General features: G+C 48.0%; 1 protein-coding gene across 1 annotated transcript; it reads right to left on the reverse strand.

The window, feature by feature from the left end:
• Positions 1-1,132: 1,132 nt before the first annotated feature.
• Positions 1,133-7,851, reverse strand: LOC119389225 (uncharacterized). Its single transcript, XM_037656429.1, has 2 exons — positions 2,491-7,851; positions 1,133-1,153 (listed from the first exon to the last, which is right to left on the reverse strand). The coding sequence occupies exons 1-2, from the start codon at positions 7,849-7,851 to the stop codon at positions 1,133-1,135; spliced, it is 5,382 nt and encodes a 1,793-aa protein (XP_037512357.1).
• Between the last annotated feature and the right edge of the window lie 7,325 nt (positions 7,852-15,176).

Here is a 15,176-nt window from a genome sequence, read left to right on the forward strand (position 1 = left end):
GGCTCGTTATAAGTACTTTGTCGAGGATCATCCAACGCGAGTCGTTGCCCATCGCTGAGTCGCGAGAGCTAATTGCACGCGACGACGCTTGCGATGTTTCTCATCGAGGGTGAGGAGGGCAGCGCGAGGAGAAATGGGTTGGTGCTCGGGTGTCAACGCGTGCACGTCACCGCGCCAGAGGGGATCCTTGGAGGCGCGGTGCACACGGCGCGCAAGCGACCGAAAACCTGCTGCAGGAAAAGAAATACATCTCGCGCGCGCCGCTTCCAAAAATATATCGGCCTCAGTGCTGCTGGCGCGGACGGAGGAGCCGCTCGCCTCGTTCCACCTACACTCATTTAGGGCAGCCGTCCAATCGCCGTCGCTGCGTCAACGCAGAAAAGCGCGGTACGGAGAAGAAGAAGCACTTGTGACCTCTGCACTTAACTGGTTGCGGCGCGCGAAGTGTCTCTCGCTTTCACGCCAATGGCCTATCTTTATTTATTTTATTTAGAACATACTGCGGTCACTGAAGACCAGGCAGGTGGGGAGCGGCATAAACAATCATGCAGACATAAAAAAAGAAAAAAAATCAAAGGAATACTCAAATTAAACAAGAATACACAATGGACGATATATATATATATATATATATATATATATATATATATATATATATATATATATATATATATATATATATATATATATATATATATATATATATATATATATATATATATATATATATATGTATATAAGTATGAGAGGTGGCACTTCAAGAAAACTTCATTTATTACGTCGACGTTTCGGTCAGAGCCTGACCTTTCTCAAGACGAAGAGGGGGAGCAACCCCCCCCCCCTCCCCCCGTGCGCATGCCTATGCTCTGACCGAAACGTCGACGTAATAAATGAAGTTTTCTTGAAGTGCCACCTCTCATACTTATACTTATACGGCAACCAAAGGCAACCACTCCTTCAACTACATATATATATATATATATATATATATATATATATATATATAATGATGTCTTAAAGCACAAAGAAAACCAATATACACATATGCATGCACACATATTATATATATACACATACAAAAACGCTTCAAGTAATGCATAAATATTCAACAATGACAGTCCGCCATCTTCTCTTACAAGTGCTCCATTTTCCTCTGAAAACATTGGATACGGAATTGCGTACACGCAATGAGGCCTAAGCACATAGGCATGCGCACGGGGGGAGGGGTGGGGGGGTTGCTCCCCCTCTTCGTCTAACCGGGGGCGCCAATTCTGCCCCATACTTTTACTCAGTCGGACATTTCACGTAATTTTTTAACGCACAGGGTTATGGGTACGCATGTCTTTTGACGATAATGGCGACCGAGATACCCTGATGTTGCACTCGAAGAACTGTTCACTTCCCCTCATAAGCCCCGGAAAGCCGGGGACCAATGGCAGGCCTTTGTGAGAAGCTGGTTTTTCATTTTTGCATCCCCTGCGGAGCTCGTTTTCTTTCGGGCTCGACCAACGGAGGGAAGGGGAGGGGGGGGGGGAGGCAACCCATTCTCACCGCAGCTCTCTAGATCTGCAACGTTAATTACATAAGGGCCTTGGACCTCCCGAAAGACTAGCCGAATTCGCAAAACTTCTCTTTCCCAAGTGGTTTCCTTTTTTTTTTTTTTCAATTGGCCAGCAAGTTTCGCTATAATGATATGTCCCGCGTCATGATTGGCTGAAATTTTCTCTTACAAACATTATTAGCGCAAAATGCTTTTGTGAATACGGGCCCAGAATATTTTAGTTTGCACCTGCGTGCGTGGGCGTCGGCAGGGGGTTGCGAAAGAGAAACTTACCCTCCCCCCACCCCCACCCCTAACACCCCACCTCTTTCCCAACGCGATGCAGCGCAGGTTCGCACCCCCCCCCCCAAGGGAAAATCTTGCGAACGCCCATGTCTGCTCGTGCATCTCCATCTTGTGTGCTGCTATAATGTGGAAGCTCATTTCGCAAACATTCCGGCTAAACAGACAGAGGCATTCGAGCATTCCGGTGAGTGCGGACTTGCCGTCAACCCGACACTCGAAGAGGATACGATGCGTTCGCCAGTAACGAAAAGAAACGACGCGTCGCGAGGATATACTAAATTAGTTCGTGTATTGTGTCACTTCGATAAATATTCAACCTGCAGTTTCCTGTTTTCCTTTAGGACGGCACTCGAAAGTTTCAACTATGTAATTCGGCTTTTCGATACCCAAGCATTGTCGGTGTATTCTTTGCTCACCGCAGTCGTTCACATTCGCCATGCAGTAATTGTTGCGGAACGTCGGCCTTCTAATCGTAGCGCCGCCAGAAAGACGGATCCATGAGACTGCAACGAAATGCCTTTAATGGCGACAATCGAACACGAAAAAAGTACATGATGATAGTGGTGCACGGACTTCTTGGCGCTAGCTGCGGAGACAGCAGCCCACTATCAATTCCTCTTCTTTGTCGTCTGCTGATCTCCGACATCCTCCGGGGCCTCAAATGTGGTATCATCTAGCTCTAGACTATGTAGCTTCTGCACTGGCCTCTTGACTACTTTGCCTCCCTGTAATCGCACTAAACAGGCGCGCACCACTCCGTCGTTTCCTGGGTACACTTCTTGAACCCGGGCTAGTGGCCAGAATAACTTGGGCGTGTTAGGAATGTCCACAATCACGATGTCGCCGACCTTTAAGTTTCTTGAGTGATGCGTGGGTGAGCGATGAGCAGATGGTAGCTGAAGCAAATACTCATGTTTCCATCGCTTCCAGAAGTCTTCCATCATTTTCTGTCGATGTTGGAAACGGCGCTGGTAGTCTTTGGCCCCGTGGCTTGCTCCTTGTTTTGACAACGTATTTCCTTCTGGTAACGTCGTCAGTTGCTGGCCGACTGGGAAATGCGCTGGCGTGAGAGCTGCAGGTTCGCTGGCCTGATCACGACAATACGTTAGCGGCCGTGAATTGAGAACCGCTTCAACCTCAGTCAAAATGGTTGATAGTTCTTCTGCGCACAGACAGCTTCGGCCTAAAACTTTTCGTAGTGCCGTCTTCACAGTCCCGACCAATCGTTCCCACCAGCCTCCCCACCATGGGGCCGCTTCGACTATGAACTTCCACTGTATCCTTTGGTTTGCAATATAAGCCTGGAAGTCGTCTTTTCGAATAACCTTCAATATCTTTTGTAGCTCCCGAGACGTCCGCTTGAAGGTAAGGGCATTGTCGGAGTAAATGGTACTTGGCAGTCCCCTTCTTGCACTAAAACGCCGGAATGCCAACATGAAAGCAGGTGACGACATATCCGAGACCAGTTCCAAGTGCAAGGCTCTTGTCACTGCACACGTGAAAAGAACGATGTACATTTTGGAATCGGAGCTCTCGGATGACTTCGCATACAATGGTCCGGCGAAATCAATTCCTGTAGTGTCGAAAGGTTTCGTCTTTTCGACGCGGCAAGCTGGAAGCGGCGGGTACGGCGGCACAGTGGGTCTCGTGCGAAGACGCACGCATGTCAGGCATCGGTTGATCGCTTTCTTTGCCGCTTGTCGCGCTCTCGGGATCCAGAAGCGTTCGCGTACGTTGTGTACTGTCGCCGTTACACCTCCGTGCATGACTCGCCGATGGGCATCGTTAAATACCAGCTCGGTGAAACGGTGTCGACTTGGAAGCAGGAATGGATGCTTCACGTCCCAGCTGTCTCTGAGATTTTCTAGTCTTCCGCCGACGCGTAGAAGCCCGCTTTCGTCGATAAATGGGTGTAGTTGTGCTACCCATGAGTTGCTGGGTGAACCTTGTTTTTCTTCTAGCCACCTCCGCTCGTCGGGAAACGCTTCAGTTTGAACTTGGCGGATCCAATATCTCTCGGCTGCCAAGATTTCTTCAGCAGATATGGCTCCATCTTCCTTAGTCTTGAACCTAACCTTGGACACAAAACGCTGCACCCATGCTGTGATCCGAAGGAGCTTGTGCAGTGAGCTGAACTTCGTGGCATCCAGCAGTGGGGCTAAATGCACTGTGCTGCCTGTTGAGTACAGCGTCGTTGGCTTTGTCACTGTTATGCCTAGCATGTCGTTTATCTGGGGCGGTGACTTCTTCACAGCTGGCCATTTTGCTGAGTCTTTACTGAGCCAAGCGGGTCCTTGCCACCAGACTACGTCGGTAGCCAATGCGTCTAAAGATACACCTCGGGTAATCATATCCGCAGGGTTTGTTTCTCCTGGACAATGGCTCCAGGTGCATTCCGACGTATTATCCAGAATTTCCTTGGCTCGGTTCTTGACGAATACGTCTAAAGTCGAAGTCTCTCGCTGTAACCAGCCAAGCACTATGGTTGAGTCAGTCCAGAGAAAACATTGCGCTCTGGGCATGAGATCGCCGCATGTTTTCACTATATATTTTAACAGTCGGCTTCCAGTTAACGCACCCATTAGCTCTAGTCTTGGCAATGATAGAGCTTTCAATGGGGCTATCCTTGACTTGGCTGTAATCAGAGTGCTCGTTACATTTCCATTCACATCTTCTACACGAAGATATGCACAAGCTCCATACGCTTTTGTGCTTGCGTCGACGAATACGTGTAGCTGATTGTCACGTGGTGCTGCAACTCCACTCCTGAGGTTCCGGGGAACGTTGACTTTCGGAAGCTGAATAAGCTGGTTTCTCCAGTCGTGCCATTTTGCCCTAATGTGATCGGGAAGATCATCATCCCAGTCGACTTTTGAAATCCATAACTGCTGAAACAGCATCTTCCCTCGTACCACGTACGGTGCAAGAAAGCCTAATGGGTCGTAGATCCTCGACACGGTTTGGAGTACAAAACGCTTAGTGTCCTTTGCCTTCTCCAAGAAAGTCAGGATGTTCTCCGGGTTGTAGATAAAGGTGTCTGTTTCTTTGGACCAACCCATTCCTAGAACTTTTGCTTGATGTCCAGCGCTATCCTGGGTAAGCGCATCGTTGGAGTCGAACAGCTGTTCCAGTTCTCTGCAGCTTGAGCTCCATTTCTTTAAAGGCATGCCAGCACCATCCATCAGTTCTTTCGTGTACTTGTAAAGAGTTGCTGCTTCCTCTATGTCATTCGCTCCGAATAAGAGGTCATCCACGTAAAATGACTTCAGAAGTAGCTGTGCTACTGCCTTTTTTTCGGGATGGACTTGTCTCTTCAAGTGATGCTGGATAGTAGCCGTAAGCATGAATGAGCTAGCTGTAGATCCAAAAGGTACTCTGGTCATTCGCCAAATCTGTACTTCTTCTTCCTTGAAAGGGACATCAGGTCTTTTGTCAAACCACATAAACCTGAACAGGTCACGGTCCTCTTTTCTTATCTCGACTTGCAAGAACGCCTTCTCGATGTCTGCTGTCATTGGTACTAAATACCATCTGAAACGGAGGAGAACCTGAAGTAGGTCCGGGTTTAGGTTCGGTCCAGTTTCAAGGCAACTGTTCAGAGATTTCTCTCCTTTGGCGTGAGACGACGCATCAAAGACCACGCGGAGCTTGGTGGTGAGTGAGTCCTCTCGAATGACCTCCCTGTGTGGCATGTAGTACACAGGGCCATCTATTGATTCGTTGTCAAGTACAACTTCAGCGTGGCCGGAAACAATGTACTGACGAATCGCTGTATCATATCTCTCCAGCAATCCTCCTGACTTCGAGATACGTTTAACCAGATTTCGTAGTCGGGTAAGTGCGACGCTGTAGTTGTCTTGTAGCATCTCGATATCCGGGTGTTTACGTGGCACGGCTACTTGGTACCTTTTTCCAATCTTTGTCATCTTACTTTCGAAAACAGACAAGGTGTCTGAGCACCCGTGAGTTGCTTCCGTTGGTGCAATTCCCATGGCATCTAACGTCCAAAATGACTCCAGTATGTTTTGCTCCAATCCTTTAGTTCCTTCAGCTTGGACTCGCAGGACGCAGATCATCACCTCGGATGTTCCGCTTATGAAGCTCGTTTTTGTGACAGGACCTTGGAGCGTCCATCCGAGAGTGGTCTTGACCGCTACCAATCCTTGTACTTCCGTGCTGCGTATGATGTCGCCGCTCACGATCTTCCACAGTTGATCAGATCCTATGAGCAGGCTAATTCCTTTTTCGCCACACTGTCTAGGCACAGTTTGCTCGTCTGCCAGCCGATAATTTTGCTCTCGCAATTTGGCTGCGAAGGAGCATTCCATAGCCGTGGCAGGGATGTCGTGGCAAATTACTGGCATGGCGATGGCTTCGATGACGTGCTCGTTGTAATCAAACTGGCTACGTAGGCGAACCTCGACGACATTGCACTTTCTCACACGAGAAGGAGCGTCTGATGCAAACGTGTTCACCGCAAGGCAAGTCTCTCTAAGGATTTTTAGTCCCAACCGTGTCACCAGGTCTTCCTTAATGAACGTGCGTTGACTGCCTCCGTCGATGATGCCTCTGACATAAGACGTCTCGTTGAAACCGACAATCCAAGAACGGAAAGTCTGTAAGTTGACGGCTTCGTCAAGTTGACAGCTTGTAACGGCAGTCGACCGCGGTGACTCTTCTTTTATTGGCTTAGTAGCAGCAGAGACCATGTTGGGCGACTTTTCGCCTCTTGTCGCACGATAAACTGGGTCGCACATCGTTGTAGCATGCCTGCCTTTGCATGTCACGCACACCAACCTCCGCCGGCACTCGTTTGCGCGGTGGCCCTTCATAGTACATCGATAGCACCGCATAAATTTAGCCAGCCGGTCTTTTTTCTCTGATATGGTGAAGGTAGCGCTGCATGCTTCGGTTTCATGCCTCTTAGACTTGCAAAAGAAACATTCGTTCCGTACTTGCTTTGATTCTTCGGATGCATGTAGGACCGATGATGACGGCACATGCTTTCTGTTGTTCCCGCTGCCCTTGGTAGAGGACGTCGATGGAGCACATTGCTCTCTTGTTTCGAGCTCTATCTGTGTATACCGCAAGAGCTGCTCAAGTTTTTCGCAAGACGTTGTGGCTGTCTCTCCTGAAGCAGCGCGTCCCGTGCCTTGTGCTTCATCCTGGAGACGTCTATGGCGGTGGAACGCCACGATGATTTCTTGTGGCAAAGAGTGAAGCATAACGTCGTAGAGCATCGCCGAAAAACTACTAGTTGGGACGTCTAGGACGTTGAGGCAGCGGACATTAAGCTGGACTGCGTCGTAAAGCCTTCGCAACTCCCTTGTATCCGATGGAGAGGTCACGGGCTGCAGTTCACGAAGCGCTCTGAAGTGCTGCTGTACGATCCTGCTCTTGTCCCCGAACCTCTGCTTCAGCAGCTGGATAGCACTTTCATAACACGCTTCCGTGGTTGGTAGTCCGGCAATTGCAGCTGCTGCTTCACCCACCAAATAGTTGTGTAGGTAATGAAATTTATCCGTCGTGCTCAGAGTGGGATTCGTGTGGACAGCTCCGTTGAATCTCTCCCAAAACGACGTCCATTGACACAAGTCCCCATGAAACGGCTTAATGGTTAGCGTTGGAAGGCGAGGTCCGAAGCTCTGGGATGCAGCTGTCGTTGGGGCAGGCGGCGTGTTGAGCGTCGTCGAAGGAGAAGTCTGTCGCGTGTTACCGAGGCTCAGATCTTCAAGCCGGCACCGTAGGCGCGTCAGGGTCTCGAGTGCCTGGTCGTCATAATTCGCCGCAGACTCGTACTCCCTCTCAAGTTCCTCTACCGGAATCACTTCCTCGAGCTCGGCATTGATCTTCCGAAGTTCGTCACGGCTTGCGACGAGCTTGTCGATAACCTTGCTTAACGCCGTTCGGTCGTTGCAGTCACTCTCCAACAACGTCGTCGCCTCATTCATTACTTTCGTTGACTGGGTTCGCCTAGCAGCACGTTTCGCTTTCAGGCGGTCCATGTCTGCTTAGGATCACGGCTTACTTGCTCGTAAGGTACCCGGCTCCGCTCGTTACTTCCCTGGGTGCGGTTCCAATGAGGATCAGGTTGCTCCGGCTGCGGTTTCTAGTGGAAACTCATTGTCGCCGTCGCTCGTTGTCCACGTCGTTGGATCCGCTCGTTATCCCGTGGGTTTTCGGCACCATATGTTGCGGAACGTCGGCCTTCTAATCGTAGCGCCGCCAGAAAGACGGATCCATGAGACTGCAACGAAATGCCTTTAATGGCGACAATCGAACACGAAAAAAGTACATGATGATAGTGGTGCACGGACTTCTTGGCGCTAGCTGCGGAGACAGCAGCCCACTATCAATTCCTCTTCTTTGTCGTCTGCTGATCTCCGACAGTAATTTGAGTCAACTTCATTATTCTTCTAGTACCCTTATATAAAAACGTCATCCGGGGCTAAAATCTGCCGGGAGCAGCTTGACTAGACCCAGGAGGCGTTGCACACGTCAGCGCGATAATATTTAGTACACTTGGAAAAATAAATTTGGCACTTTCATATGCATGCATTGTTATGAGATCTATAACATTCAACAAGACAACGTTGAGGCATTGTTTTATACAAACAGCGAAGCAATAAAACATAAAACGTGGTGATTTGACATGCACCGTTATATATGAATATATGTATACGTTTACAAGTGAAGAAAATCCAATTTCAATTCTTTGCGAGACGAATCAGTAGTGTGAACACGATTATTGAGAATTTTCGGCAAGTCGTTTATAATGTCATAGCCCACGAATGGAGCTACATGTAGCTATATAATACCACGCGCGCTTCTTTTTCTATCTGCATGTAACTGATCCGTTACACGTGTGACCACTGCCTTGCGCCGTGGTTACACGTGTAAAATAATCGGGAATGTCGAACATTCCCGATCATTTTAGATTTTTTTTATATAAGCTTGAGCACGCAACACGAACAGTATAGAGTTTATTCTGGAACTATAACGTGGCCACTAACGATAAGGCTGGAATCTCATGCCGACGCGCCTTACCGCTGATCGGATAATTCGACGACCGAAGACTGTGTGCACCGTAATCGTTGCACTTTGAGTGTCATTCTTTTACTGGGGTTCGCCCAATAAAGGGTTTCATCTTCACCGGCTGCGACTGCTTTTTTCACCGTCACAACCACGTGACAAGAGAGAGAGTACTACTTTAATAGAGTCCAGTGCAGACGTGACAATATAACTTTGTCGTTCAGACGAGTTGGGCTTAGACCTTCCGCACCGCATGTGTCCAACAATTGTTGGCGGTCAGGCGCTTTGAAGTTGGCATCGGGTCAGTCGACAGAATATCAAGCGCCGCCCACTTGGCGCCATACAGGCGTTGCGCAGAGTACGAGTATCCGACCCGGAACATTTGCATTTGAACTTTTTCGCCGCACACGCCCCACCGTGCGGTGCGTTGCGCATATGCGCGCGACTTGGTCGTCTCGATGCATGGCGCCGTACGTATACGTGTCCCCTGCCCGTATTCCTCACGCGAAAACGCGTTGCCTGACGGACCGGCAAGCCGACAGACCGTGACAGCGCGACTGCCGATGCAAATGCGCGCTCTCTGCGAAAGGCACGCGCGTCAAGAAAGACTCAAGGGCCTTTTCGCTCGACGCGAGACTTCGTGCATCTTGCTCGGCAGGCATCATCAGACAACGTTTGCAGCGAGATGGACAAATAAACGCCCCTTATTTAGTGTTGTGTCCTGCAATACAGTAACAGTGCATCGAATCTCCAAATGGCCGGCGCCGCTGCGCGGAAGCTTTCAATAACGTGTGCTGCGCCACGGGAACGTCTTCTTTACGTTTTTCTTCGTGAAAGAGTGAAATCGCCTCAATTCCACGCTTTCGCAAAGACGAAATGAAAGTCACGCGAACGCCGTTTCTTTTTTAAATTTTTTTAGTCGCGAGAACGCCGCCAAGACGAAGTGACCGCGCAACTCGCCCGCCCGGAGCCACGAGGCGCGCGGGTTTTTTTTTTTTTTTCATTCCTTTTTTTTTTGTAATTCATGTGCTTTTTCTGTACCACATGCCGGCTCTTCGCCACGCGATACCCCTTTTGATGCATATAAGGCTTTCGCCTTAAAAGATGTGTGCGTCCAGGGGCTTAGCCAAGGGGGGAGGGGTTCAACCCCCCCACCTCCGAAAATTTTCAATTTTGCTTGCGTATATATACACGCACTCATACAAACTCACGCACGAACATACATAAAGTATGGTTGAAACACCCCCCCCCCCCCCCCCCCCCCCCGAAAAAAATTTAGCTACGCCCCTGTATGCGTCATACTTTTGCGGGTCTAAATCACACAAGGATATCCACAATCATGTAACATATCCACTTCAATTTCCTTCGTCTGTTGAATTATTACGAATGGAATCAAAGGGGAAAAAATAGCGTAGCTTGCACCGGAGGCGCAGTGCTAAAGAGACAGCGGAGCTGTTACTTTTTTGTTAGGTTTTGCAAATTTTATCTTTCTTTAATTCTTCCTTTCATTTTCTCTCGTCCTCTGTGTTTTGTGTAGGTATTTTTTGTCTCTTTAATTCTATTTCTCTCTTTCTCTTTCTCGGCCTTTCTTTCTCTCTCTGTATTTCTTTCTCGCTTCCTCTTTCTATCTCTTCCTTTATGTCCCTCTCTTTATAGCCTTCTTTCTGCCTTTCATTCTCTCTTTCTATGCTAAGCTTTACTCTCGGCCCTCCTCCTTCCCCTCCTCCTCACCCTCACATCTCCTTTCCCACCCCCTTGCTATTCTAAACTATGCAAGGGTATATGCTACGCTCTGTTAGCGTACCTGGATAGCAGAGTGGTTAAGACGCTCACCTTCGGATCGTGGGTACGCGCGTTCGAATCACGCTCGCGAAAAAAAAAAATTTTCCTCTTAAAATTCCTCTCTCTCTGTACTCGCCCCGAAGAAATCGGCACACATGCTCTGGGGGCGAAGAAGAAGAGGACGAAGAGAGCGCGTGCCGATTCACGGTGATGATCATTTTCTGTTCGCGGCTCAAGCAGCTAATTTGATATGTTTTGCAGAACAGCTCCGACATAATCAAACAACTGTCACTACTACCACCAGTCCCCCACCTCTTTTATTGTTGTTCCACCGCACGCGTTTCTTAGTCGATCCGCTGTTCAGGGCATGCGCCATTGCCTGGCATCGTCCTCATAATCTACGACGTGCTCTGTAGAGCCCCACTTTCTTTTCCTGCATTCACGTTGGTTGGTTAGTCAAACTTTATTCATATATAGTCCTGAGAGACGCGACTAGCGCCTCCCACGTTGGGACGGGCCGGCTAAGCCTGACCACCGCATCGTGGGCTCTCTGGACGGCCCAGAGCTGATCCCCGTTGTTGGGGCTTCTGATGGCGGAGCACCACTTGGCTTGGTTGGCTTGATCGCTGCCCAGTAACGAGGGGCATCGCCAGAGCGTGTGCTCTAAATTAGTTACCTCCCCGCATCGGGGGAACGCGGCGGTCTCCACTCACGTTGATTTTTTTTTGTTTCTTCATTTACAAATACCGCGGGCCTTAAAAAAGGCACCGGGTAAGGGGGAAAATGCGGTTATATAATCGTAAACAGGTGTTATTAAAATCAGACAGCGCATCAATACAACAGAATATTCAAACGGCGCAGTAACACGCAACCATATATAATGCACACAATATGAATGATGATGACGATGATAACGTCACGTGGTAATCGTAAAAGCGCGACAATAACCACCCCAATTAGTACAAATAAAGTGAAGAAGATGATGAACGAAAATGTTTGATAAGCAAGTAGAAAGCAAAAATTAAAACTGAATAGTGAAGGCCGAACGTCTCTTCCATGGATTTGCACGAACCTCCAGTGGACGTCGCGGCGAAGGACGTGGACGTGTCGGACGTTTCCTGGACACCTTATAATGCCGGAGTATAGTCTTTTGCCATATATATACAAGTATATTGGAAAGGGCACGCTGTGTATACCGTGCATTCTTTTCTTTGGTGCGTTGTTCTTTCGCACCACATCCTTCCCGGATGGCCAATTAGGCTTCAACGTGCCTTGAGTCACGAGAAGGTCGAGGAACTCATTTTAGCGCTGTGAGCGAGGTGGTATATAGCCCCCCCGCCTACCCCCCCTCTAGAATTTAGAGGGTGATCTGAACTGAAGGGAGCACCAAGTCAACCCTATAACTTTACTCACTCGGACCTATATTAGGTCATTCTTAAGGCTTAAGCATTCGTCACGCTTAAGTATTTAATGAAGAATGACGAAGATGGCATGCGAGTGACGCTCTTCACGAGAGCGTCCCTCGCACGTCATCTCCAAGAAATCCTGATTTCGATGTCACCTTGACATTCCGTGTCGACAGTTGCTGGTTTGCGAGGAGCACGTTCCGCACTACTGCGTTTTAACGAGATAATGCTAATTTTGCTTGCTAAACTTGTTTACACTGTGATAATATTTTGTGCTTTCAACATGACGTCAACGAGATGCCACGCGCTTCCCTGTACTTTCGTTTTTGTTTGACAGCCTGACTTCTGTTAATAAGATGGCAGCCCTAGTCAGTTCTCACATGCTATGTTTCAAGCGAGTGGTTTCTTGTCATTGGTGACGAGCGCTTTTATCGAATAAACCTCAGTTCAGCACTGATCCTGCGTGTGCGTTTTTTTCTTCTTTCTTTTATGCTGATTAACATTGCCGTCTATAAGTTCAGAAAAGCGTTCGAACTTTTGACCGTCTCTCAGATATCATCATCCGCTCGGCAGTGGCCCCGCTCACCGCTCCAGTTGGCACGTACATTTCGGTTAACACGAGTGAAATAGTTGGGATTGAGGTAAAAATACAAGCGCAAAGAAACATTAAAAAGCCAACGTGTAAATGGGACACGGGTTGGGAAAACTAGACAGCACAGTCATAGGCGTGCGCAGGGTTCTCCATAAAGGGGGGGGGGGGGGGGTCACGCAGCTGTTTCGCCATTATCGTCAAAAAACATGTGTAGCCATCAATCTGCGCATTAAAAGATGACGTGGAAGGTTCCACTGAGTAAAGGTATGTAGACGATTGGGGTGGGGTGGGGGAGCAGCCGCCCCCTGCCCTCCTCCTCCCCCTCCCTGTGCGCACGCCTATGAGTACGGTCCTGTCCATTCGACTTTGTCATCCAATTAGTGAGTACGACAACAAAGCGCAGCGTGCCGCCGATCAGCGGACTCTCAGTAGTCGTCGCCGTCGTCTTCGCAGCGCCCGTCGGTGGAAATGGAATAGCACCAGCGGACTTCCGTCGGGTCAGAGAGAGCCGCGATCGGCAAAAGAAAACGACCTCGGCACAAAGGAAAAGGATGCGCCCTATCTCGGCCGCTCGCTTCCGCGTCTTCCCTCGCATTGTTTGAGGCCGAGCCCCCGCTGCTTCCTTCCTCCGCACCCCTTCCCCCACAAGACGCGATGGCGCGCTGTTACGCACCATTGTGAGCGAGAAAATTGAGTTAGCGAGGCTCTGCATGCAGACCTTATCTGTGCCACTATACAAACCGCGATTCTCTCCGGAGCTCTATGCGATGCGTGCGTTGATCGAGAGACTTATGTTACACACGTCTATTCAGAACGTACGCGTCTGGCCACGTCTCATTACTCATATACGACCAGACACGTACGTTTTTTTAAAGGAACTCATGTTTTTAAGATAAGAAAAAAAAAAAAAGGCAAGCTCTCGGATGAGCCGCTTGAGCATTCACCCACTACACGGCCAATCTCCGGCATTGGGTATGTGCCATGCTCAGTGTTGTAGGCGTTACTGAAAAAAAAGTAACTAAATACGTTACACGTTACACTATAAAAAAAGGAACGGACGTTACCTCTGCCGTTACGCCGCAATCATAAATTTTATTCGATGTGTCTTTGCTGCAGGAACCCACAATAACAATAATTTAAATCTGAAAATTATGTTTCACATAAAACTTCTAACGCAAACAACGAATATACCCAAAATGCTGGTTTAACGAGTATAACTTGCACAAATGTACCGGACGTTAGCAATGGTACAGTGGGTTAAAGTTGCCTGTAGAGTTACGTGTGATGGCTTCTGACTCTGACACATGGTGAAGCCATTTTTCTCAATGTGACATTATACAGAATATGAGATTCAATCATCAACGCTATTCGCAAAGAAAGCATCAATGAAATCTCAAGAAATTTATAATAATTCTGATGGCGTGCTTCTGCTAGCAAAATAGATGCGCGAATTTTGTAGTAGTAAAGAAATGCTTAAATGGGCTAGTCATGTAAAAAATATCTGTGCATAAACATCTTTTGTTCACTTTAACCTGTATAGTTACCGCAAAAATTGCGAGCGTGTATGTGAGGGTGTTCAAGATCAGCCTCACTCGCTCAGGAGTTCAATAAGCAAAAACTTCGCTGCAGTTGCAGATAGAAAAAGCAAAATTTATTTTTAAAACAAAGTTGATAGGCCTTATCAACTTTGTAGCTACTATAAAACGTCGCATATTTAAACATTTTTTCAAAAACAGTTTCCTTAGCTCTACAAGTTTCAAGCAATGTTACTTTACTCTTTGTTGCGCATACATTTCATACACAAAATATCTTCTTTGTAACGATAATATTTGTGTTTTACAACGTCGTGAACTTTCGAGAACGACAGGTAATGAAATTGGTCCCTCCGGATTGAATATGTTTGATATTTTTTCCCTCGTAAATTATGCAGTTAATAAGGAAATTAAGTTCCTTTTCGGGCTACTGACATGGGACATGCATAAAATATAAAATACTGAATCAAATCTAAAATATCTATTTTCGGATCCGTGTCGATCTCTCGTGGAATCACCCGTTTGCAATAACCACGATTAGTACTCTAACTGCGGTAATGTCTGCCGTGTAGCTACCTGCAAACGTGGTTAGCCGTGACCATAGTTAGTTTAATCGCGGTTAATGCTGTTCGTGTGACAGCGGTATTAAGGTAGTCAGCAAAAAAAAAAAAAGATTTTTTTTTTTTTTGCGTTACAAGAAAAAATTCTACTTTTCCCGTCCCGCTCGCATTCTTTTTCAGGGTTTTTCTTCCAGCCGGGGGTCACGCCTATTCTCCACAATAAGGCAGACGCTCGATCGGCAGCGCATCTGTAGACCGGTTGACATTACCGGCTGTCGCCTGGATGGGCCAGAATTCCACAGAAAGCCGCTTAAGTCGACGACGCGGGAGTTTTCGAATTCGATGCGGTGGTCGTTTACCATGCTATGCTCAGCGAGTGTACTCCTTTGCCACGCGAACTTGCGGACATCGTTTTTATGTTGTCTA

Source organism: Rhipicephalus sanguineus, chromosome 4, assembly GCF_013339695.2.
Source record: "Rhipicephalus sanguineus isolate Rsan-2018 chromosome 4, BIME_Rsan_1.4, whole genome shotgun sequence".
Taxonomy (NCBI): Eukaryota; Metazoa; Arthropoda; class Arachnida; order Ixodida; family Ixodidae; genus Rhipicephalus; species Rhipicephalus sanguineus.

Excerpts from the sequence above, each read along its gene's own strand:
- LOC119389225 (XM_037656429.1), bottom strand. The coding sequence starts at position 7,851 with ATGGACCGCCTGAAAGCGAAACGTGCTGCTAGGCGAACCCAGTCAACG. Across the intron at positions 1,154-2,490 it reads CATTTGAGGCCCCGGAGGAT|AGGAAAATGGAGCACTTGTA; the intron begins GTCGGAGATCAG and ends CAATGTTTTCAG.